Source organism: Scyliorhinus canicula, chromosome 18 (genome assembly GCF_902713615.1).
Source record: "Scyliorhinus canicula chromosome 18, sScyCan1.1, whole genome shotgun sequence".
Lineage (NCBI taxonomy): Eukaryota > Metazoa > Chordata > Chondrichthyes > Carcharhiniformes > Scyliorhinidae > Scyliorhinus > Scyliorhinus canicula.
The window spans coordinates 45,296,784-45,323,832 of NC_052163.1; the positions used below are offsets into that span (position 1 = coordinate 45,296,784).

Here is a 27,049-nt window from a genome sequence, read left to right on the forward strand (position 1 = left end):
CTAATCTTAATAGATCAGTGTGGTTGTAGGCTAAATAACAGACATGTGGATTGAAGCTCCCCTTTTTTATAAAAAAAGGCAGCATATTATTCGTAGCACAACACAGAAATGAGTTTGAATAACATTGTTGCAGATCTCATCATCGTGATCCTTATGGTTTTGGTTTCATGCCCAGAACCCAAACAAGGCACTCAGATCCAGTAAAGGTTTGAAAATAGCCAAGACCCACAGGAACACACAATGGACGAGATCTTCCGGCTGTTCGTGCCAGCATGATCATCCGGTCCCGCCGATGGTGGACTCCCGTCGTGGGTTTCCCAGCGGCGTGTGGTCGATTCAATGGGAGATCCCATTGACAGCAATGGGACCAGAACATCCCACCGCCAGCCAATGGCGGGCTGCCTCGGGCCACCGAGAAACACGCCGCGGGGAAGCCAGAGAATCTCACCCCATAAGTCATGTTTTAGTACAGTTTGTCCTCCCGGTTTCAACTTTCCTGCTTATGAAAATGTATGGACACAATTTGAGCTAAAGTTCGAGCCTGAAAAGAACATCTCGATTACCAGTTGCTAAAGTATTTTGAGTTGTTTTGTGATCAATTTCAGAAAATTTCTATTCCTTTCACTGGTGCAGATCAATATTTAGATTTGAACAAACTGTTCCAGCCAGCAAATGGCTCATGTTTCATTTTGAACTTTCGGTACCAAGTCGTCCTCTTATTTCAAAACCATGTAACATTTTAGAATTGTTGGAAAAAAATAGGTACATCACCACACCCTAGAGATGAGGGTGCCTGCAGTACCAGAGCTGGACAACTCTGTTTTTCCAAAATCATACAGGCATTTATGGCAGCCCCATTGCTGGCCATTAGCAAATGACAATATCTTCCTGCCATGGGGTCAAGGGTATTAGGGTTAAAGAAATGAGGATTTTTTTTTTTAGTTTACAAGTCACAACCCAACTGATCAAAGTTAGTGATGTGGATGTTGAAATACAATCAGGGAAATAAATGGGTGCCTTTCCAGACTTAGCCCCAGGTTTATGACAGAGGGAGTTTGGAACCAGTATGTAGATCTCCATTTACGCAAACATCACAGAATGATCATCTAATCTGCAGTAATTCATTTTGTGAAATGAATAGAACATGGCTGTCTTTATGATCTTAGTAAGAAGTCTTACAACACCAGGTTAAAGTCCAACAGGTTTGTTTCAAACATGAGCTTTTGGAGCGCAGCTCCTTCCTCACCGGAGGAAGGAGCTGCGCTCCGAAAGCTCCTGTTTGAAACAAACCTGTTGGACTTTAACCTGGTGTTGTAAGACTTCTTACTGTGCTCACCCCAGTCCAATGCCGGCATCTCCACATCATGTTTATGATCTTAAAGAGAGAAGACAAAGCAGTGGACTCAAGCAGCAGGATACTGGTAATTATCTGTTCATTAGAGAGGCCTTGAATACAGTTGCTCGTGATTTAAGCAAAGTATGGAAATGAGTTGATTACTTTTACCTTCTTGTTGTCAAGAGGTAAACAAGATTTTCTTAAGTTCAATGGCTATGTGTAGGTTCTGCACTGACTCGTACCATGTGACCACTGTTTCCTTTTTTGATGGACTTTTACAGCAAGAACTTTCTACCTGAAGCCAATGTAGACAGGCAAGGAGCCAAATGCCAAATTGTTAAACCATATGAATACTGAATACCCGTAACAAAAAGTTGTGCTTTTGGATATTAAATCTTAATTGATGAGTGACAGCATCATCAATGAGTAATGCAGTTAAAAACAGTGGAATGTTAGAAGATATGGGCTGATCTATATACAGTGTGGTTAGGCAGCTTAGTGAATTAATTGCTTAAGAATTAAAAATAAATTATTATAAAATAGATTTCTGTACAAGTTACATATATATATAGCAATAAATTCACATGTCTTTGTCATAATTACATGAGGTTAAATTGACCTTAGTCCCAGCCAAAGTTCTGTCCCGTCATTTGGTAAAATTTCATGTTGAAAGGCCGGTAGAAGTCTCTCAGCCTCTGAACCACCTCTGGGTCAATGTTGGGATGGGTTCTGCCTTTTGTTTTGCCCAGGCAATGGGGTTTGCTGCTGCCCTCTGGCTTCTTCAAGCAAGGGAAGCCCTTGGTCTTGTTGAAATAGAAATGTTTGTCTGTGATGATCCTTTTCAGACCCAGAAAGTCTTGAACTTTGCCGAGTTCTCCTGCGGGGTCACTGATCAACCTCTCTCCACTCACAAACAGAATCTGGTGCATTGGGAAATACTGTAGCCAATTCTCCAAGTGCTTGGCATAGATACCAATCTGAATCGCACTCCATGACGTGTCAATCAGGCCTGTAGTCCTGTTTTTGAAGGTCAAGCTCTCAAAGCTCGGGATATCAGGTTTTTTTGAGAGAGTTTGCGTGTAGTCAGAAATAGCTCGAGTGACGGGGTCCCGAACCACCACTATTAGCTTGGCATCCTTGGACATTGCATAGATTCGGGCAGCTACCTCCTTGGTAACAAAGTAACTGGGAGTTTTCTCCATGGTAATTTGTCCATCCAGTGTTTTAGGCATCAGATCTCTAAGTAAAAACAAAGATACTTTGATGAACAAAATTGTCTGAGGAAAAAGACCAGAAACATAAAAAGTCATAAAACTATCTAAACATTTATGGCAAATTTAATCATACAGAATATATGTAGTGCTGTCAATACGCAGAAAAGACAGCATCTAACAGACTGTTAGGCAATTGATAATTTATTAACCTCAGAAATTTAATTTGCAGGTGTCTCAATGGACACAAAAGTATGAGATGATCAGGCACAAATAAGTACCTAGTAAAAATGGTTCTTGTCTAAATCATCTGGAGAGGGTTAAGCACGAGTACACGGACCATGCACAATTTCAATAACTTGTGTATAAATTTTTACAGACTGTAAAATAGCAAAACATCCCAAGGTGCCCAATCCAAAATGCATGCAATGTTATTTGCTTCATATGGTAAAAAGGCAACTGCTTGAGATTCTCTTGGAGTTTACTGGATTATCAGAAGGCCCTTGATTCCGAGACTGCCTCATGTTATTGAAAGATACGAACACATATTAAAACCAGAACACTGTTGTACCAAATCACATTGTGACTATCGTGGCTATTTAAAATCAATAGCAACTACAGCAGTTCAACAAAAAAGGCTAAAGGGATTTAAACAATTCTGGTCCCTATTTTCAATGTCCAGATTACTGTAGAATTCTTTCCTGCCCAAAAAATGAAACTTGAATGCTCTGACAATGCCATTGTGATCTTTTTTAAAGTTCCTGGAATATGACTGTTAAAATATATTCTCTAAGTATGTTCGCTATTGGGAGTTCACACATATTGCCAAACCATTGAGACTGTATAACCAGTAACTGCTCTTTTGTAACAGAAAATAGCCATTTTTGTTCAAATAAATAAGATACAACTTATGGAAATATTATGCTGAAATGAGCAACAAAACGTGTTTATTCATGTTGTCTGTATCACTGCTGAAAGTTTTAGTCCTTACTGTGTGCACACATAAGTGATTGGGAAGATTGTCGAACATATGTGCCTGGAATTTTCTGGTGGCTAATCATTGGAACTTCCTGAGGAATGGCGCAAGTAGCATTTTTCACCAGGATTTCTACTGATCTGTCACCAAAATTATAGCAGGAGAATTGCATGGAAATTCAGAGTCATGGTACCAGTCGTTCATTTTTTCTGGGTCAAAACCCTAGAACCCCCCCTGCCTAAAATCTTAATGGGAACACCATTAGTGTAACCATAGCAACTCAAGGAGAGTCCACCACCACCTTCTTAGGACAACTAGTGATAGGCAATAAGTGCAGCACCCACCCTAATATTGTAACATTCTGTCGCTGTTAAGTACATTTGGATGAGAATATCTATTCATTGGAAAGGTGTTTTTGGATTGGAGTTTTGGGTAATATACGAATTTCTTGCAGTTGGACTTTTCACATGCCCATGATTCGGTTATTTAGGCTTATGCAATTCAGATTAGGTACACACCATTCCAGTTACATCGATTAACAATTTGTATCAAAACCCAATCGTTTGAGGCAAGCAAAATGGGAATATAGCACCCAATAAAATGTAGTCATCAGAGTTTAAATTAAGCAACCTTGAATTTAGAGGAGTGGACTGCATCTGTATATTCCCAAAATGTTTTAATCTATCAAGGTAATTTATGCTATTGACTACATAGAGAGTAACGACTGGGACATGAGTTCTATTTCAATCATTATGATTATTCTATTGCACAATTTGTATTGCCTTTGCGAGGTTACTAGCTATTATATTTAGGGATCAGTCACATACTACTATCTTTCAAGAACAGTCTCATAATTTCATGAGGCTTTCTTTAAAAAAAACAGCTTTTCTGCCAATACCTGTAGAGACCTGTCTAAGAACAGATTGACCTGTTTTGCACATTTACCACAGTACTTGGGTTGGGCTCATTCCACATAAAGCCATAAAGTTTGGAGGAAATAAAATGCAAAGTTTAGGATGCAATATAAAATGAACAGTAAGTCCTGGATGTTTAATTACTGGAGAAAGGGAACAAGCATAGACAAAGGTCTATCAATTGCCCGTGGTCATTTTATAGTCCAATCCCTGCTCTTTAATTCTGTCTGTACAGAGGGTCACTGTGCTTAGCTGCTAACATGTCTCAGAAGAATATTCACTGACGATAGTCAACAGGTGAGTTGGGTATTTACAAATGTTTCATTTTTTAAATTCAACTGCAATAAGCCATCCCATATAGAACAACTTCTGCATGTGTTTAATGGACAGGTATTCACTGGCTCCCTCAGATTAAAGAAAAAACTAGCAAGTGAATTAATGTGGAAAAACTGATGAGCTTAAAAGTACTCCCAGGGACAAAGTTAGAAAAGAGTGGTTAAAGTTCAATGAGCTTATTTTTAGCAGTCACTTATATTTTAGAACACTTAATTCAAAGTAAATATCATTCTTACAGGAACACAATTATAGAATTTTGCACAACCTGAATTAGCTGAACTTTAGCAAACAGAAGATCACTGAGAAATATTCCACTTGGATAGTAATTCAATAAAACGCAGATAAAATTTGCCAGAGCTTTGTATCATGGTCTACTTGGTTCAGTGATTCAATCTAAACTAGACCACATACCGTGTACAAAAAATAAATTTGCTGTGGGATAACTAATGCCTGACTACTATTTAAAACAAACTGCAACATTTAATGCAAACAGGAATATAGAGGAAGAGTTTGTTAAGTTACTGCCTAGGATCTTTAGGCATTAAATATTTTTCTCATCAACATTGAAAAATATATTTTGTTTCAATCTTATTCTATTTATTTACTGAAATCTTGGGTTACAGCATGACCCTATGCAATGATATAAATTAGCTTTCTCAAAATCACTATGATCAGCTACTTAAAGCATTGGAATTTAAATTTAGGGTTCTGCATTACAGTAGATTTACTAATCTCTTTTAATGCTTCATCTCCACCCTACAAAATATTCCATGTAAGATGCCTTTCGACATCCAAGGGAGTGTTTTCATACCGAAGACTTGCTTGAACAGGAAAGGTTTTAACAAAATGTACAACTTAATTCACAGCCCTCTTACACAATCATAATATCAGTCCTCAGCACAAGTCGCTTCCCTTGCCATCCAGCTGTTACCCAATTCACATTGTTGCGAAAGAATTTCAGCTTTGCAACAAATGTGGCATTCAACTCATGCGTGACCACACCCAAATCAAATATTGACAGGCAATGCAAGACCATCTGAACATGGGCATTACACATAGTTCAATGTAATTCCTAGCACTATATAACAAAGCTTCCAAAGAGCTTCCATTGGCTCTTCCGTGATATTAAAACTGAAATGAAGTGCAGTTGGCAGCATAACATGAGCCTTCTGGCTCAAGTGTGGCACCAAGCAGCTAGCATAACTCAAGAATAAATTGTACATGAGAACCTCTGTTGTCTTCATAAGGCTCAGCCAATCCAACCAAGATTGTATTCTGAGGACACAGCAGTGACCCAGCATCGACGACATACAGGAATATTCACGCACCATCTGCAGCTAACACCAAAGATATTCGCTGTTTCAGGATAATATTCTTAAGCAACCAGAGAATATATGTTGTTCACAGTTGACTCAGCAATAAGCTATAAAGAAATTTTGTACAGCTTTCAGTACAGTATTGCAAAGTAGATGTTCTGTGTGCTGTGCACAGGCTAGGCCATCATCTCATATTACCCTGTTATTGAGAAGCAAATGGTCAAAATCGCCGTTGGAAGCAGGAGTTCTAGCAAAGCTAACTGTTCACAAAAATAACATCCTGTATCATGTTGGACAGAGTTCTTTTTAAACACAATGGCCATTTGAATTTAGATCAACACAAAGTAAATGATTGCATAGGGGATTGCGTAGGGGAAAATGCGTGTAGTCAGTAATATATGCCTGATTGTGATTTCAATAGTTTGAAAGCAACAAAAGAGTAAGCAGCTTGATTCACCGTTAAATGAAAAGGGAGATTGCATCAATATGATTTATATGGTATAGGTATTCTGAGATTTCATCAGCAAACAGATTTCCTTTCACATTACATGAAAACGTGGTGTTTTCAAGTCTTTTGTTTGTTCCATTTACTTTTCAACTTCAGCACACAAAGTTGGAAGATCTAGGGCAGGAAGCAAGCAGTAGATCTCATTATCCTCTTTTAGTCTGGAGTATCTTATACCTGTTTCCACCAACAATTGGGAGGCAGCGAAACCTCAGCCTATACCTAATAAGTGCCATGCACCATTCAGACTTCTAAAAAGATGCACTAATGCTTTGGAGATGTTCCCAAACCAACCAAATATCAAAAGACAATCTTCACAATCAGTGTCAAACAAAGGTTCTTCTAGCCCTAACCCTAACAAAAGCAAAGCATGGTTCTCTAAACATAGATTACAGCTTTAGTCAGCTGAACAGAAAGACCCGATTAATGGTTTTGCAGCCAAACCATCTTGTTGCCCGTTGAAACGTTAAAATATTAAAAAGGAAAAAATATTAGGATTCTTAACTCACCAGCTATTGTTGGTCCTGATTAAAATCAGTGCTCAGCCATTTTAATATAAATTATTAAAATTAAATCAGGTATGATACTCAATGAATCAAAGAGTCTAACGTAATCAGGATCTAGTTTCTAAATGAGGGAACAGTCCAGCCACACCATTGCCATATGGACCATTACACAAAGATTGTAAAGCATTTGCAATATACAGATGGTTTTGAACTAACTTATCTTTCAGACATTGCCAAAACAATGAAGTTGCTGCGTCATTCATTGATTTGTACATCTAACGGGAATAAGGAACCAAGTCTCCTGAAAGACACTTTACCATGCTAACCGTTCCCTCACAAGATCTTCAAGTCTTGTTGGTTCAACCAGTCTCCAAACAATAACCTAGCTTCCCCACTCCCCAAATTAACATATGAAAGTCAGCTTCATCTGAGCTCCTATTTTTACCCGAATCCTTGAAATCATTTCAACCACTGCACCATCCATGTGTGAGAATATTACTGACCTCTCTAGACCAATAAAACAGTACCACGGTCCTGTTTTTCCAAGTAAGAAGTCTTACAACACCAGGTTAAAGTCCAACAGGTTTGTTTCAAACACGAGCTTTCGGAGCACGGCTCCTTCTTCAGCCGTGCTCCGAAAGCTCGTGTTTGAAACAAACCTGTTGGACTTTAACCTGGTGTTGTAAGACTTCTTACTGTGCTCACCCCAGTCCAACGCCGGCATCTCCACATCATGACTGTTTTTCCAAATACATTTATCATTTATCTTTTAATGGTACTATCAGAAATATGAATTCACGTAATAGATCTATGGCAGCATTGTGTTTACGGAAAATCTGTCCAGACCACTTTGCTCTTCCGCTGCTTTAGAACATTGCTATCCTGGCCAATCAGAAAAAATGAACTTTAAATTAAATTCTTGTTAAAAGTAAACCTGCTTCATCAATCTATGCCCCAAATGCATGACATCAAACAGAGCATCGAAAGGGAGATTTATCTTTCTTAAATATGGTTTGAACGAAAGGTAACGATCGACACGTGAACAATCACATGGCGGCCACATAAGAAAGTCTCCAGTCATGAGGCACGGGTTGTATAAAATTAGAGCATGCCACAGCTTGTTCTGGAAAGAATCTGCAATGGATGAATATCTTGTGCTTAACTACTGTATAAATTCAATTAAGGCAGATTAGTCTTCCTCGATTCTGCCGTATTCAACTTGTACTGTCCTGTCAAACTTGGAAACACCTGTGCATTTCATTTATGTACATTGTTACCGGATTAAGTGTATTAATACACATTCTTTCTCCAAAGCAGATATGGCAAAGCAAAACGATTCTAGAGAAGCCGCATTACGAACCCCCATGTTCATGGGTCCACATGTTATATATTGTTAAAGTACAGAAACACATTCCCTCTCTTTTCATGATGGACACCAATAAATTAGTCCCTGTAGGTTCCAGCGGGGGTTGACAGACATAGTAACACCATGTAAACAGAAGAGGACTATATTGCAGGAACCTCATATGGCGACACTTGTCAAATTTTACCTCCCACCCTATTGGAGAGATCTCTGGTCTCCATGGGCTGAGAGTATTGATTTTGGAGGCAAATATGTTGGGGACACATCTGTCACAAGTGTGCCCCACCACTCTATGCCTCGTCTCTCTCTTGGGCAGTCTCTCACGGAAAGGGATAACTTCCTTCCACTCCGGGGAGGTGGGTTCTACAATGGCTGAATAGTTCAATCCTGGATTGGTGGCGTTTGATGATGGGACGCTCTGGATTCTGCGCTCCCTTCCCGATGTTTATGCTTGTCCTCCCGCGTGCTCCATCCTGTGACACTCGAGGTGATTGGCGCCTTCCCAGATACTTCAATAGTTTGTGTGTTCTAAGGCAAATTATTTCCTTATGTCGATGGGGATGGTGCATTCATTTAAGCCAGGATTTCAGGTCTCGGGTCTTTGAACACTGTTCCTCAGGCGTCCGAAGATATTGACTCCATGCTGCTGCTCTCATACATGGCGCCATGTGCAGATGGATTACTGATTGAATTTACAGCATATTTCTTGGAAAATTGATTGCTGCCAAATTCCAAATGATGAACAAGATTTTGAGTACAATGAGTTTGGATTTCTACAATGCTAAGCCAAGGTAAAATAAACTGTAGTTCCTCAAAATTTCAAGAGGATCCAATAAGAATTACTCTCAACTAGGTTGATGACTTACTGACATTTTTCCAAAGTCTTGGAGGGATTCTAGAAACTAAGCAGTATTTATTGAAGTCAAAAAATGTTTAAAGCGGTCAAGTGAACCATTGTCTGTTTCTTGAGGTAAACAGCTGTGTTTTAAACACTGACAGACCATTTTCTCAAGTCTATGTGTTTAATTGAAAGTTTCAAGGGGTTTTTCAGTCAATGCATTGAGGGAGGGCTCTGTCACAATTTACAATTGATGACTTCTAATAGAGTTCAAAAATCCATACTCCATTCACTGCTGGAAAGGACATTTTACTTTCCCCCACAGCGATGAGTTCCTTGCAGTAGTTCATAGCATGACTTGAACTCACTGAAGCATCTGTGAGGGGAATATCACGCCAGTGTTGTCCAGGCTGCCATATAGCAGTTATGCAACCTTCCTGAGGGAAAGGAGGAGGAAATAACTCAGCTGGATGTCTCACGCACGAGAAAATTACACCATGCGCTGTGGGAAGGGTGTTGACAGAGGCACCTATTGTACAAACAAGTCTCTCTTCTCACCATCCCCCATCTAAAGAATGCAAAGTGGCAGGGAGTTTCACATGATTGGAAAATGGGCTGAAATAAAAGCTATTAAGGATATTTATTTGTTGAGGAATCTTAAGGAAAATGTAAACAAACGTAAAACTGCGTGCACCGGTTAATGCTCTTGTCTACTTTTAAAATGAAATGCGCAGAGTGAAATTATCGTCCAGACCATTACGAGAACCAAAAGGTTCGGTTTGTGTGGTAAATCAGCAATACCTACTTAGCACTGACTTTTAAAGGTTAGGTGATCAATCTATTTATCTTGGGTGTTTGCCAGAGGTGTTAGTAACCTGTTACTGACCCATCTTATCGCTGAAGAAAAACAGGAGCGTATCAAAGTGACAGTATTTTGGGGCCTCAGTCAGAACAAAGCTCTTAACACTCTTTAAAAAAGGTTACTTTTATAGCACCTGATCAGTCTTTCAGCAGGTGTGCACCACCCACCTCAGGAGGCTACGATGTGCTGGTCATGCTACACTTTTGAGAACAACGTTCGGTTGACATTTGTTGAAATTCGATCTGCTGAAGCGCAATCTAGCTGCTCCAAACTGTGTGGCAGACAGTGCAGTGCAGCACCTTGTAGTTCTGTCACAGGAAGCCGACTTCAACTGCTTCTGCTTTTTAAAATGCATACCTTAGCAGGCTGTGCAATGAGTACATTTATCACGCTATTGGGTGTGAGCGTGAATTATTCCATAATACATTATGGAATTTAACAAAAACGCACTACCTGTCTTTGAGTCAATTTCAATGAATCCACTACTTTTTCTTCAGCCTGCATTTAATTAAGGAGTTTCAAGCAACCGCCGCCATTTTACCAATTTGTTCCTGTTTCCCACATTGCAGCACGGTAGCACAGTGGTAAGCACTGTGGCTTCACAGCTGCAGTGTCCCAGGTTCGATTCCCGACTTGGGTCACTGTCCGTGCTGAGTCTGCACGTTCTCCCCGTGCCTGCGTGGGTTTCCTCCGGGTGCTCCGGTTTCCTCCCACAATCCAAAGATGTGCAGGTTAGGTGGATTGACCATGCTAAATTGCCCCTTTGTGCCCAAAATGGTTAGGTTGGGTTAGGGGAGTAGGGTGCAGGTGTGGGTTTAAGTGGGGTATTCTTTCCAAGGGCCGTGCAGACTTGATGGGCTGAATGGCCTCCTTCTGCACTGTAAATTCTATGATTCTATGATTTGATATCTTTTCTGAAAATGAATTTCAAAAAATGGATTAATCCACACCTTGTAATCTTAAAAATTATGGTCACCATCTTCTCTCCAAGGAATGCTGTATGATAAATACCAAGTAATCAACTAAAATGAAAAATTCACACAGTGTAAAATAATTTCTACTGCTCACAATAGGAATTTCAATTCAAGTGCGTCCAGAGCAGAACTTGACACCATTTTGGAGCCTGGGCACCAAATATTATTATTATAATAGAATTAGGTTGAATAGAATCCGTTGCGGCTATCCACACAGGTAATTCCTGTGCAATCTTCTGATATATACTGATTTTGTTGGGCAGCACGGTAACACAGTGGTTAGGACTGTTACTTCACTGAGCCAGGGCCTCAGGTTCGATTCCGGCTTGGGTCACTGGCTGTGCAGAGTCTGCACGTTCTCCCCATGTCTGCGTGGGTTTCGTCCGGGTGCTCTGGCTTCTTTCCACCCGTCCCGAAAGATGTGCTTGTTCGGTGAATTGGACATTCGGTGTACCCGAACAGGTGCCAGAGTGTGTCGACTAGGGGATTTTCACAGTAACTTCATTGCAGTGTTAATTTAAGCCTACTTGTGACAATAATAAAGATTATTATTAAAGCCACTGATTGGGTCAAAATTATTTTGATATCAATAATTGGTCTGAATTTTAAAGTGCAACTGACTTCAATCCATTTCATGTCTTGAAACCCTCCTTAATATTGTAACTGTTCATAGGTTTCATAGTACCCATGAGCTGTAATTAAGTTTTGTGAGTGCAGAATCTCAGGATACTGTTCCCATTTATGGCCCACTGACACTATGGATGCCATGCAGTTTGAATTGCAATCGTATGCATTCATGATTTCTGAACAGTCACATTCAAAATTCCTCCTGCTGTATTATATGATCAAAAAAATTGTCAAAGTATTTTTATCATCCAAGATCCGAGAGTTAATTATCTCCTTTCAGACATTACTTTACAGATGCTGCTCCTCAGAAGGTTTCAGCTTTCTTGAGCCCAGCCAGGATTATTTTGGGAATGGGTCGGGTTAAGAGCTGAGGAATTCACTCCAGAAGTTGAAAGTAACCACATGAGCCAATATACTGAGGGAGCATTGTCCATTTATGCTTTATTTGGTGTGCCCAACTACTCCCCAAATTTGTCACTTGTGTCCAGAGTGGTCTCCTGAAACAGGCCTTATGTGCCTTGAATACACAAAACAGTGGGTCAAAAGTCAATTTAAGACCCCGTTTCAAATTTGTCATTAACCTGGTGGAGCATGGACCAGTTTTAGAGGATTAGTGAGCCTTCTTTAGAGATGTCACTGGTGACCGTCCTCAAAGATTTTTTTTAAATGTTATTCTTTGGTCTGTAAAGCTGGGTGGCAAAGGAGCACTGCTCCTGGCTCCAAAAGAAAACACCGCAGGCCACTGCCAGGCCAGGTTCACCAGCTGCAGTATATTCTCACTGCACTTCCTTGGACATTACCTGCAAGCCAGCTCAGGATCATTATTGCCCAAGGTCCTAAACCAGTGAGCCAGATTGCAACCCTGGATTTGTGCCCACAGCATGGCAGGATTTTGGAAGTGAGGCTCAAGGCCCAAGTTTTAGTGAAACTAGAATCACTTCTTCAGGGGCACATTCTGGATACGGCATGTATTTTGTGCTAGTTTCCAACATTGCACAAAAAGTCTCAGACACTGTATTTTAGACAGGCATTCCCATACACCAACGTGACAGTCAGAAATTGTTATTTTGCTTTTGGATTCCCCATACTTCATGCATGCCAACACATTCTGCTTATTAATTGGGAGGCACTGAAGGCATTATGACATGATTCAGTAATGTGCACTTACCTTCATTGCCAGTTATGAAACATATGATGGCATGATATTAAAGATGGCAGCAGACAAAACAATTTCTACAGCAGCCGTGTTCAGTTTTGGTAAGAATGCCACAGCAGTTCCATTTTTTTCCCCTTTCTTGTGCCGTAGATTTCTTACCCGAGAGTGTTGCAATTTCCAAGTCAAGCTGGAGTCTTGGAAATCCCTAAGTCCATGCAAAATCTTCCACATGTGTGGATTTATTCATTTACATCCTGGACCATTTTATCTCATGCTTGGAAGGTGGGAGAATTATCACAAGTCTATGGGATATTTTAACCGTGGTCAAACTGTGCTGGTGTCACAGTCAGAGGGAGTGTTGACGTTCAGAATCCGTTGTTTTAACAAGAATAACTTAAGATTATTCTCTGCTGCTGTTCCTTTGCTTGGCTGGCATTGCTGTGGAGAAGTAACCAATTAAAGTCAAATGTTTCCAGTTACATAATTGCACAACTGTCTGTTGCTTGTTAGGAGGCATTTCAGACTCTAAGAGACATACCGAAATGAGCTAAGGAAAACATTAACAGCCTGCCATACCTTCAATGTCAAACAGTTTGCAGTCAATGAAGAGTATCATAAACCAAATAAGTCATTAACTACCAACATATACGAGTAAAACCACACAATTAAAATGTTCTCATCTGCATCTGATTAAAATGGAGACCGCAGTATTTAATGGGAAAAAATTGAATTGTTCCTTGATGTATCTCAGATATTTGGGAACTATTGCGATGACAAAATTAGCGGGAACTAATTATCCACATTGGTTAAGCCTCAGTAGCAATATTTTACTTGGGAAACATCAATCTACACACAAAGTACTTTATCGACTAAGGATCTTCATGGGAAGAAGCCCTCAAGGTGTCAGATGCTATTATAACTTTATTGCCAAAATTAGCATGCACCAATTTCCTGGTAGAATAAAATAAGCTATTTATGCCAAGTCTGTGCCTCTTGGTGAATCGCTGGGTCACTGGAGCATTAAGAGTTAATAATTGATATGTGTAATGAAAGTAGTGTAGTCCTGGCTCTATTCTTTGCTCTGGGTGTTTCTTTCCTTCCTCCTCAATTTTGCCAATAAACATATTTGCAGGCTAGCATATTGTTAAATAAGTGTCTGACATAAAACTTAAAACCCAGAAAATAACCCTTCCATTTGGTTCAAAGCAAAAGGAATCTTGCTGAGCATTAGACCTACAAGATCAACTGGCTTCTTTTGATCCAGCTGACTTCAGCTACAGGGGAAAGAAAACCTTAAAAAGGAAGAAAGAATACGTGTAAAAAGAAGTTTGATGAGGGGGCTGTTTGAATGGCCCTGAACAATAATTGGCAGTACACCATGTGTGCAAAGCTTACTGCCAACATGGGTGTTTGACATGAAGTTCCTGTTGGACTGAATCGCTTTTGTTTCCACCTTCAGCAGGAGATTCCTATCTCGCTCAGCCATGTTTTCCCAACTGTTGTGGCCACATTCAGTGGTGGCCGGCAGGGGCCAGGCCACCCCAGTAGCCTCACTCCTCCCCTCTCCCCATGCCCCCCTTACAATTAGTCTCTGTAATTCAAAGTGAAAACAATCCACTGCTTCCCAGTGCAAGATGAAAGGAGTTTGTGCAGCAGAAGTAATTTTGCTGCTGTGAAGGGGCCACTCCAGGCATTGTGTCCGCTTAAGGAGTTGGAACGGGATTGGCTGGCAGGGGTTGCCATGTGATTCTGCTGCTACCTACTGTTTTTATGGTGCTTAGGTAGAGCTTGTTGGGATAACGGTTACAATAGAATACAGGAGAGAAAGTAATCTTTTAATGCACAGAGGAAAGTGTTTTATTTATACAACACAAGTTCCTCCAATGCTTTTGAACCTCATTACACTCACTAAAAAGTGCTCCTCATGCTGAACATCTTCTAAAGAAATCCATTGTCCTTTGCCTCACAGTGGCCTAATTACCTAAAACTTTAAACAAGCACATTTTATGGTTTGAGATCACAGCTTTTAGGACAATGATACGCTGAGCAAACCACTTATGCTTGCAAATAGTACATAAAGGTAGTAATGTTGTCAAGCAAAAAAGGGTAGATAGGTAATTCACAATAATTCTCATTTGGAATTTCAATCTTATATTCGTGATTTTGCAAAAATTAAAAATTATTACAAATAAAGGTGAAAAACATGCAATAGAAGTCATTTTGTATCTAAAAATCTGCCAGTTCTGTATATCAACATCCATAACATCTTTCAAAAAAAAAGTTTGAAACTCAGACGATGACCAAATTCACGCTCTACAAACAAGCCTAAACTTAGGCTTCTAATCATTTATCTCGGTGTGACATGTTTCAGATGATTCTGTTCTGGTTGAATCGTTCTACAATTTACATTGCTTTTAAACCAAAGTAACTAACTTTATTCTGCAAACATAGTCCCAAAGCGAAAGAGTAACTGTTTTGTAAACTAAATGCACTCAATGTGCCTCCAACAAACTATCAGAATGACGTTGGCATGTTGCAACCCCTGAATGCTTTTTAATGCAGTTATTTCCAAAGGCAGAGAAGCGATGTGTAACCTAACATTAAACCTGTCTAGCCTTAAAGTCTGTTCAGAGCAGAGGAGGTGGCAGTCAAGCAACTAAAGAGAAAACGAGGTTTGGTTACTTTGTTCTTTAAACTGCAGGATATTAGCCTGACCTTTCCCAGAGTGCTGCTGGTCCAGTTGTCCATTAAAAAATCCAGAATGTAAGGCTAATGAGGCATTTGGGTCAAGAGCTTGCAAACTAGAGAAACAGTCAGGGTCAAAAACTCCGCTAACATTTAAAAAAAATCTTCAGTTGGTGTATAACAAAGACAGAAATGCAGATCAAGACAAACAAAAATGGGCAGCTGCAATCATGTTTTGAACCCAAAAAGATCCTTTGCCTTATGGATTGACTGAATGACACAGAACTTGCACATCAATGGAAAATAGAAGATTATACAGTATTTGTATCATTACTTCACAGTTCCAAATTCAACAATATGTTGGTACCAATATCTGTGAAGCCATTTCTTCAATGGTCTGGCTAATTGTAAGAGGCAATAATCTTTACTTCACACTGAAACCTTGCATCGGTTTTCAAAATGCATGCCAATGCCTACTATAGTAATGCTGTAAATTTACTGGCTGACATTAAGAAAGCAGTAATTATGCTGATAATAAAAATGAAGCATAATTGGATAAAAATTAAAGCTCAATACAAAAACAGTAAGCCAAAGTAAGATGCAATATTGCATTGATCTCATTCTGATGGTCCTTGCCAAATAAAGCATTAAATGATAACAATTCATTCAGCAAAAGTCACTGGATGATAATGGTTATAGCTTTGCAATTTTGATATAATTCAATGTGATTAAATATAGTTGAATTGCATTAATCTGGCTGAAGACTTGGACACTTTATTATTAATAATAATCTTTATTAGTGTCACAAGTAGACTTACATTAATACTGCAATGAAGTTACTGTGAAAATCCCTTAGTCGCCACACTATGCCGCCTGTTCGGGTACACTGATGCAGAATTCAGAATGTCCAATTCACCTAACAAGCGCATCTTTCGGGACTTGACAGAGAAATGTGAAGCACCTGGAGGAAACCCACACAGACACGGGGAAAATGTGAGACTCTGTACAGAGTGACCCAAGCCAGCAATCGAATCTGGGACCCTGGTGCTGTGAAGCAACAGTGCTAACCACTGTGTTACCTTGCCGCCCATAGTAGCTTAATTGAAGAACTAAGGATGCCGTAACTTATTCCAAAATCTTTCCTAATGTCAAATCTGCTTTTTTATTTTAACAGTTTCACCAAAACTAACTACTTACCTTGGTGTGTTTAAGCAGGTTTAGCATTGGGACCAATTAATTTACAATAGAATTTCTCAAATTGGGCGAGTCGAATTATTAAAGCTTAACTGGAAAGGAAAATCCCATGATTAAAGTTTTGTATCATAGGTGACCTGGGTTATGAGGGCATTAGTGCAATAAAGTATGAAACCACAACAACCATTGTAATCCTCAACTGAGAAACTGCCACACACACAACTAAGTCAGAATTGCACTGTCCATTGCATGGCACCTATGCTAATCACAAAGTGAACATGAAGGCAAATGTATTATTGTGGGAACCTTATGCCAGCATTAAGTGCAGATCTGAGTAATAGATTTTCTGGTGCTGCACAAGCTTCAGATGTTTGATCAATTTTGGGGTAACTGCCTCAGGGGATATTCAGCAGAGTGGCATTGGACATCTACAGTTAGAAAAACACCCAGTAAGTCACTGATATGCAGATAGTGAAATAATTCATTCCTTTGGTTGCACAAATATTTTCCTGGTCCTTACACAAACTTGCAGATCCTGAGGTGGTGTCCTTCTGGTTGATAAATTGTGGTTGTTAATGGTAAGGCACTGACAGTTACTTTATCATCTACAGAAGGAAATCTGAAGGTTTTGAAAGTCTCTTTGCACTTCTTACCTCAATTGCGACAAGCATGTTTCCTTTACAGTATATATAGTTCAGTTGGTCATTAAATCAATACAAGAAATTTATTAGGAGGTATTGATCACAATTGGTGCACTTGATTGACTTATGTTTTGGTGTCTTAACCTAATCTGTAAGACACACGTTGTGAAAAGTTCTGAATGCACTGTCCAGGTAGTTATGTAAAATAAATGTTGTAGTCAGGGCTGCCTCAGCCATCACTAAGAAGTCTTACAACACCAGGTTAAAGTCCAATAGGTTTGTTTCGAATCACTAGCTTTCGGAGCACAGGTCCTTCCTCAGGTGAGCTGCACTCCGAAAGCTAGTGATCCGAAACAAGCTGTTGGACTTTGACCTGGTGTTGAGACTTCTTACTGTGTCCATCCCAGTCCAACAGCATCTCCACATCAGCTATCAATGGTTAGGAACAGGTATATGACAATTTAAACAATGGTTGTGGGGGAAAATGTGTTCAGCTACAGCTAGAAAAATTCCTCTGAAACATTTTTTAAATGAAGGATGAATTCTGCATATCAATTTCTCTTGCAAATTTGTTTTTAGGTTCAGTCACTACCTGTGTGCTTATTTCTTGACTATCAGGACAGTTCAGAAATACTGCGTGATCCTGTTTGAAATGCTGCAGCTGTCAAAAACAAATTTCCTTGATTTTGAAGGGAAATTTGTTTCACGTTTTATGAAAGGTCATTGGAAGTGCAGCAATTGAGCATTTTGTTCCAATGTCCTTCTGTCTCTTTAATTGCAACAGAGTTGAAAAACATTTGAATACTGTGCCAAGTGGAGTAATAAGAATGAGAAACAGCTTTTGCTATTCACATTCCCCCAGCAAATCCACCACAATTAATGATTCTGTCTCATTAAACAATTTATACATTCTTTGACTGGTTGTCCTCATCTTATCTATAATTTTGAAACCAGCTCATGTCCTGTATTTTACTTTCCCTGTCAGCAGAACACTGGTTCAGGCAGGTTAATTAATTATAACTGCAAATAGAAAAGCCTCAATTCCTGTAAAACAAACACCAGACTCACTCTGGTACAGATTCTTGATATGCAACTCATTAAATGGACAATATCTGGGCTTTTTGCTATAACCTGCAGATAATCCGACAGGCTAATTGCTCTGAAATATGATAAACTAAACTGAAGTACATTTCAACTGTCTTAGAATTGCTGCATCCCTCAAGATGAACCTCATCAGATTCTTGTTCACAGTCACAATGGAAACATTGCCACATCCAATGGTAATCATTGGGATTTTAAGGAAATACTGAATTTAATGAAAAGAAAGTCAATAGAACACTGCAATGGTGCAATTTGATGAAAAACTTAACGTGCAAAATTATACTTTGTTACCCCTTCTCGTTGAACAAATGTAAAGGGATCTCTAATCATTCAGGTGACTATAAAATATAGGTAAGTTGCCCAATGACCTATCTGCATCTATATTTACAAAACATGCATGCAACGGTACCTTCTGTAACTTCCTTGACAATTAATAGCAGGTACAGATCTAGCTTACTCTCAAGGGAGTGATCGTCTTTAAGTACAAGCAACATATTGAGCATACCTATTGTTAGTCTATAGACGGGCAACACAGAAGTGGGAGTATGGCAAGAACTGTGAGATTGCGTCGTGTACTGCTTTCTCAGGGGTACTCGCTTCAAGTGCTTTTCCTCGGGTGATTAAAAAATGAATGTTCGCTGAATCAATCGGGAAATGCTTGATTGGTTGACAAATTCTGCAGAGTTTCAAATCTTCTCTCTATTGATGTTAGTTTGTACAAGGATGTAGATCTCAATAAAATAATTGCCCAGAAATGGGTACAAAGATCAGTTTGGTAGTATTAAACGCCCCTCGGTGCAATCAGAAAACAAACTTGAGCTTAATTTCAAACAAAAACGCTTTGCTTCTGTGATTTTATACTGAGCACTTCGACTGCACACCAGGAACCTTGCTGGCTCAATACATTCTGACTTTCCTGTATCCCTTCCTCTGAGATTGGGGAGGGGGGGGGGGTGTTATTTGTGTGTGTTTTCGGACAAATTGAGTCAATCTGGGTATGGACCTGGTTGATGTAATCTCCTTGGGTCTAGATTACAATGGGAATCTGATCATGAATCGGTACAGAAAGGCTCCGTGTTCATACGCGTACATCCATTATTTGCAGAACGGAAATCCCTCAGGAGCAGATTCACTTATATGAGGTTCCTGGACAATAAGAATGGTGTCATTTGCATGGAGCCCGACTTGCGGGGGTTTATTTACCGACGGGATTCCAATCGAGAGATAGCAGCTGATCTTCCTAATTAAACAAGGAAGCCTCCCACTTTCTTTTCCTGGTCCCTTTGCTCCATATGTTAAGTGACAACCACAGCCATGTCTTATCAATTACAGCCCCCACCCCCATTCATTCACAGGGCACAGATTCTCCTTTCGGAATCTGTTGGGAGCAAAAGTGGACGTGGCTTTGTGAAAAATGGCTTCGTCCTCCCTATAAGACTTGGAAATTTTTAATTAAAGGCGATTATTTTTAATTCCTCCCTTCCCCATTGCCATAAAGAGAAGAAAATGGTCAGACAGGGAAGGAATAGCAACGGAAGAAAAGCGCTTTCCCCCCAAAGTAAAAACCTACATTTTGGTAGTTATTCAGAAAGTCTACACATGTTTGCGGGGAACATTCATGGCAAAAGAAAGCGTCGTTCCTTCCAACTGTGATAGTGCAGATGGATTAAATTAGACAGACACCGCTGAACACGACCAGTCATGTTTGTTTGGTTCTTGTCTTAAATCCGGTGAAGTTACTGTTTACTAATTCCTAACTCCTCAACATGAATTGAAGTTCTTCCAGTTCAACTGTTATAAAACTTCCGTGGGGTTTTTTTCTGTTTGGAATGAACTGGGTGTGTAGAAAGGGGGATTAGTTTTACATTGGGCACAGTATTTACTGAATGTTTTGACAATTGGAATCAATTGCACACGGTGGACCAGAAGGATGGGAACGAGAAAGTGGGTCCCGTTAACAATGGTGAAATCTACCAATGAAATACCAATTCTCTTGAGAAACTGAAGAAGAACTTTAACTGCAGATACGGTGGGTGGTTGAGTTCTAGTTGTTACACCAACGCTAGATTCACAGAATCCCTGCAGTGAAGGCCGATCTGCCCATCGAGTCTGCACCGACCCTCCGAAAGAGTACCCTACCTCCGACCGCCCCGCCCTTAAAAAGTTGAAGTAGGCGACAGAAAAGTTTCGAGCCGCACATTTGTGTCTTCCACTGGAATATTATATCAACGCGGCAGGATTAGGATCCCCACGTCTTTTAAATGCCCCCTGATGGATTTGTGTGGAGTGAGGTTCGAGGGCCCAGTCGGGTGAAGCAGGGAAAAGAAAACAGCCCCTTGTTTGCAATCTTGCTGAGATTGGGCCACCACTTGTGTGAGTTTAGCCTGTGAGACTGACATAAAGGCAGAAGAGAGGAGCCGGAGCTCGGGAACCTGGTGGTGGCAGCACTTCACACGGAATGAAGTTGACCATCTGTCTGGGCAACTCACAGAACCTGGCCAAAGATCTGCCTCTCCTCCCACTATCTGATCGTCAGCTATTTTTAAATATTGGGAAAAGGCCGAAAGTTTAACCCGCTTACACCCCCCCCCCTCCCCCAAAGCTCCGGAGCCTCAAAAAAGTTAGAATAAGCATTTCCTTTTTCATTGATTCAATCGACTGCACTTTGAATTTCTGACGAAAACTTCCAGTCCGCTACGAATTTTGATAGTCATGATTTTTTATATAAGAAATGTGGATCAGTAGTTACTTTCTGGGAGAAAATGCCGGTGAGTTGTCTCGAGTGGCGACTGAAACCGGATGGAGCAAACACAGGGCGATCTGCAAACTCTTCATACAGAAAAATCCTAAATGATAGGAAACAGCCTTCGAGTGTACACTACTGTGGTTTAACTAAACTACCATTGATTAACTTCAGGTCAGAGCACCCTGGACTTTCGGGTGTGGATTTATACTAGATTAGAAGCCCCAAAAAGATAAATGCTCATCAACATCGAGGTAGCCTTTTCGCTCTCTTTTTTTTTTGTCAAGTCGTTCCTTGAAACTGCAGAAGAATGACGCCAAGGGCTAAGCCATCATTATTGTCCTCACCCCCCCCCCCCCCCCCCCCCTCCCTCCCTCCCTCCCCTACCCCCGCAGTGTCAGAATTAGCCGGTGCTTGAGCCGCAGTTACAATTCTCTTCTGACCAAACCAGCCAGCGACCTCCTGGCAGATGGACTCTTGTTTGTTTGTTTTTGATTCCATCGTCCAAAACCTCAGGGGTTGGAGAGGAGAGTGTGGGGGGGACTGCAGATATTCGATAGCGAATGGGAAAGGGAACGAAGTAAACAAAATCATTTGCACCACTTTATTCGGTATATTAAATTTGAGCCCAGTGCTCAAGTCATCTGAATACTGAAGAGTAAAATTAACCAGATTCTCTCGATTCTATGGCGGGAATCAATTGGAATCTGAATTCATTAAAAAAAAACACAATTCAGAACCTGCTCAAGGTTTGTCATCGAAATTCATGTGCGGCCCTGGCTTCAATGTTAGGACATGGTCATTTTTCTACTTTATTGGTCAAAGGCTACTTGATAAGGACGGACATTTCAGAAACTCCTAAACTTGGCTCCCTTATTAACATTCTCTATTAAAGGGACGTTCAGGTTTCTTCAGTGTAAAACTGGGAGGTGTTTTTTAAAAATCCATTGACAGGACTGATAATTAGATGTTGCTTTCAGGAGGATCTGAACTTGTCAAACACTCCCCCAGGACTCTGCAGATTGGTTTAAGACAAAGTGCTGATAACACCGGGGAAGGATGCACACTTTTTTTTGTGAGTTTGTTTTAATTTCCTCTTGGTTAACTTTGATTTGTTTCCCACACGATCCAAACGGCGCAGTTTGAGGCCAGCGCCCAAATGAACCGGATTGAGAATAAGGGTTGCAGCATTTACAAGCATTGGGTGGGAGAAATCCTGAACATCTGTTTGGCTTCACTCATTGACTGTTGTGACTGAGTAAAATGCAACCCAGAATAAATAAAGGACAATCTATCCACGTTTAATATGCCCCAATGTACCATGTACTCAACGATCCAATGTCGTGTTCTAATAGAAATGCCGAAAAGAGAGAGATTTACAGAGACGTTTCGTGGCCAGCAATAAAATCCAGCATTGGAATCCCAACAAAATCATACACAAGCCACAAGCCTGTAAAAAGGTATGAAAAGCTCTTTCGGCCCCTGATCAACTGCTTCGTCGATTCGCTCTAAACGCTGGTTTGCGGTGAGTCACTGGGATTTTATGACTCATTATATACCCATTTTAAAGACGCTAAAATCATTGAATCGGCGGCACCAAATCTCTGGTTACATTTCTTCTTGATTTTTTAAAGATTCTTCCCTTCGGGTCAATTAAGGAAATAATCCATAAATCCATAACTGTTTAAAAAAAAAACCAAATCGGATTTTAACGACTTTTAAATTGTACAATTCATCACGACATTTTAGAAGGTTCCTCTTCGAGCCACTGCAAGGGTAGGGTAGAAGGATTTTTTTTAAAAACCTGACATTTTTATTGTCGAGTAGTTAAAAGCGGGGATAATTAAATCAAGAAACTTTTTCAAACTCCCCATTTCTTTGAAGAAGTGGAGTATTTTATCATCCAGAAAACTTCACATCAATGTCTTCCCTCGAGGCGAGGCAAGTCTGTGTGTGTGTGAGAGAGAATAAATCTCCATCAGATCTCGCCAGCTCGGATCTTCACACCTTTTTACCTTATCTCAATTGAAACAAATCTTTCAGAAAGAGTGCATCAAAGGAATGGGACATTTCATTATCAGGTGAAATTAAATTAGCTCTCCCTGCTGTTTTTTTTTTAAACGAACAATCTCTCATTCCCTTTATCGCCACAATCCCAAAGGTTGAAGAAATCCACAAAACACAAACGTTTCAAATAGGGAAGGAAACAATTCAACTTGATTCGTAACTCGCGCCCACCCGACACAAATGCCGGACCGAAGGAAGGAAAGCTTTAGAAGACCTTCTCAAGAGGATTAGCCTCACTGGACACAACTGTATTTTCAGTAATTATTGTCAATCATCTGATCAGGAGACACATAGAGTCATTAGCTGAGCTCATTCTAAAAAGGTGGGTGTTTAAGAAGTGTCTAATCAGGAACATGTGGATGAAAACTGGGCTATCATCGGTTCAACCTGAACTCTTTCGAAGTTGGGACATGGGGGAAAAAAAACGACATCCGAGGCAGTGAAGGGAATAATTGTTTTGTTTGAGGGTCGGTGAGGGTGAGCCGCCATGGTGCCTTTCTCTGTGCATGCATGTGTTTAACGTTAAACCATCCACAAGGTATACATTGCATTCGGTCATCCCACCAATTGCAGCGGGAGTCAATATCTCAAGCGGCAAATGGGTCGTTTGGAAGATTTTCCAACTGCTGCTGCCCCCCTCCCCCAAATAAGGATGGAAAGCAGAATTCTCTTACAGCCGGCAGTTACTGGAAAATCTCTTGTTTCTGTGCATCCCGGTTTATTCCCAGGGTTTGTATTACCGAGCCCTTCCCTGGCTTGAGGGATTGAAACTAAAAGTCTGCCGGCTTTCACCTTTTGAACCGACACAATATCCCCCTTTTCCTGGCCCACTATGGAGATCTATAAAAAATGAAAGCGCACTGCCCTCGGCTCCCTACAGTTTGAACCTGACGAATTTTGCCCCATAATTTATTTTAATGACCTTTCGTTCTTACACCATCCCTACCAACCCATACACGCTGCAGTCACTCGAAGATTAAAAGGGTGGCTATTTCAGATCAACTTGGGCTGAAATTCCAGACTGAAGCTCAAAATCAAGCAGTTATTTACCAAACTCTCACCCATCGTGTGTCAAGCGGTGCGATTTCCGTGTACTACACATGCTGACACATTGCAGTTCAAATTCTAATTTCAGATTCGAGTTTTGCAGTGGAGTTTAGGGGGTACATTGTTCAAAAGCGCGTGGCGGAGTTTCTCCGATCCCCTCTTTGCATATCCTGCAGCATATCTACAATAATTTTATTTAATGTCGCATTTCTTTTTTCTATTATAACTGTGGCCCCCATTCGCCAGTCGATTTGTAAAGTATATAACTTCTCTCGCACGGCTGGGTAGATCGCTTGGAATATTGTCAGAAGTGTACATTTATGTGAGCCTTGTGAAATTGAGACAGTGAAAATAATACACACACATGTGGTAGAGTTTACACACATTCTATATTATATATTCCAAAGAGGTCGCCCTCCCAGTGACCAAACCATAACTCCCCCTTGTGAGAGCGGACATATAAAATGCCATGCATCGTAAATCGGGTGTGAGAGGGTGAGGATCGAAGCTGAGCTGTTATTACAGCGAGCAGAAGAATGATCTGTTTAACTCATTTAAACTAAACCATGCTCTCTACTGATTGCTCAGGACAAGGTGTAATAGGTCGGCCTTAAAGCTTTCAATGATTTCTGTGGGGCTGTGTGTGTTTGGGGGGGGGGGGGGGGCGGAAGTTGTACATTCTAGGGGTTGGGGAGGTTACCAAAGAAATGGGAGTTTGCCCCCAGCTCTCTGAAATTCGGATTTTGCTTCTACAGAACCAGGCAGAAGCTCGCTGCATTTCACTCTGCGGTGAAACAGCGATTCAGGCGAATTTCGCGCGTCCAGCTCCCGGCGGGAATCACTCGTTGTCCCGTGTGGACAGGGAATTCCTCGCAACTCACTCTTTGGGAGCTGGGATCAGCCTCCTTTGATTCAGCATCATCCTACTCTCCCTCTCCCCACAAAAGAAAAAACCCAGCAGCAAACCCGCAGACACTTACTTGTACCACGCCATGCCCTTATCGTAGTGTCTGTCGAAGAAGTGCGGCTCTGCCCCCACCGCCCTGATGTCGGGATGGACCCGGAGGAACTCGAGCAGAGCCCGGGTGCCCCCTTTCTTCACCCCGATGATGATGGCCTGCGGCAGCTTCTTGGCTCCGTAGCTGCTCAGGTTGACATCAAAGGGTTTGAGCGAGTGGCCGCTGAGGGCGGTGGGGCTCTCCTCGGTCAGCTCGATGGTGTCTTCCTGCAGCAGGTCTCTGGAGGCGGATCGGAAGGCGAGTTCGTCCCGGGCCAGTGGCCCGTCCTCTGCCTCCTGCCGCTGGCCTCGGAGCAGCAGCTTGGCTTTGAGCTCGGAGATGCCGGCTCCTCCGGACCTGTGGCGGGCTGCCCCGTGCTCCTCCTGGCCCAGGCTGGGTACGGAGAGGCAGAGGGCGGTGCACGAGTAGAAGATGTAGACCCACAGCAGCAACATGGTGAAAAGCAGCAAAAGTTTCTTTCGGAAGGCGGCCGGGGAAGGGAAATCTGAAGGATAGCAGCTCAGGCTACATTCCATTCCGGGTGGAAGCGACTCATTGTTAACCAGCCACAACTCCTACACAAAGTGCCGGAAGATGATCAAATCCGTTCCCATTATCTACAAACCCAGCCTGTGAGCGCTGCTGAGACTCAATCCCATCAGAATGTTCATTGTGGCCACTTATTGAGAAGAGCTCTCCGCCTCTGCCGGCCCGCTCCCCCGTGTATCCACCGCTTGATGCTGTTAATTCCGAAAACTCAATCCCCGCCGCAGCCTCTCTTGATATAAAAAGTGTGCTGGCGGCTGACTGACACCTCCACCCACCACTCAGCAACCTTCCTGCCTATTGAGCCGCTCAGGGGCCATCCAATCAGAGGGGGCCGAGGGTGGCCCCGCCCCCCGGACGGCTTTCCCGCCTTCCGATTGGCTCCCAAGCCATGGGTCAGGAACATCAAAGGCAACACACCGAAATGTGAGAGAGGGAGAGATCCACCTGGTTCTGGATCGCCTCCACCTTCAGCACCCTGTCCCACACCCGGTAAATGACTGGGAAGGGGGAGATGGTCCAATTTGCTGACACTCTGGTTGACACCCCCGCCCCCTCCTCCCCCCCCCCCCCCCCCCCACCACACACACACTCAGCGAGCTGGTGCTAGAGAACGAGCGGAGAGTTCGAGAGCTGCACTTTTAACCCATAAAATGCCAGCCTTCAGCACCCATTCATTATTGGGTGGCGGATGATGGATTCGCTCCTGAAAGGTCATTTCGCCTGGGGCTTTCACCCCCTTTTCCACCTTGCGAAAGCCCAGACGGTGGGATTCCTCGCGGAGGCGTCTCAAAAGTGCAGACGCGTCTCGGGAATTGATGTGGAAACAGGCTGGCCGGGATATTATGAACAGGCTGGGGGTAAACAAGGTGTTTCAGTTCAATAGAACGGGTTGTAAAATTCTTTTCTGGTGGGCCCCATCAGAAGGACCTCTGACACCGCCATCTAGTGTACCCAGTGATGACTGTGGGGGAGAGAGGGCGAGAGATGAACTGTCTCAATCTTAACAGTTGTTGAAGTGGGCCACGGGGAAGAAGAATTGAAATTTCAGATTAAAGTAACATTGGCGCACGTTACAGCACAGCGAGAGGCTGTGACGCCTTTATC

General features: G+C 41.6%; 1 protein-coding gene across 1 annotated transcript; it reads right to left on the minus strand.

The window, feature by feature from the left end:
• Positions 1-1,267: 1,267 nt before the first annotated feature.
• LOC119953058 (heparan sulfate glucosamine 3-O-sulfotransferase 3B1-like) lies at positions 1,268-26,149 on the minus strand. The gene is made up of 2 exons (XM_038776862.1): positions 25,379-26,149; positions 1,268-2,575 (listed from the first exon to the last, which is right to left on the minus strand). The coding sequence occupies exons 1-2, from the start codon at positions 25,930-25,932 to the stop codon at positions 1,957-1,959; spliced, it is 1,173 nt and encodes a 390-aa protein (XP_038632790.1). The 5' UTR covers positions 25,933-26,149; the 3' UTR covers positions 1,268-1,956.
• Between the last annotated feature and the right edge of the window lie 900 nt (positions 26,150-27,049).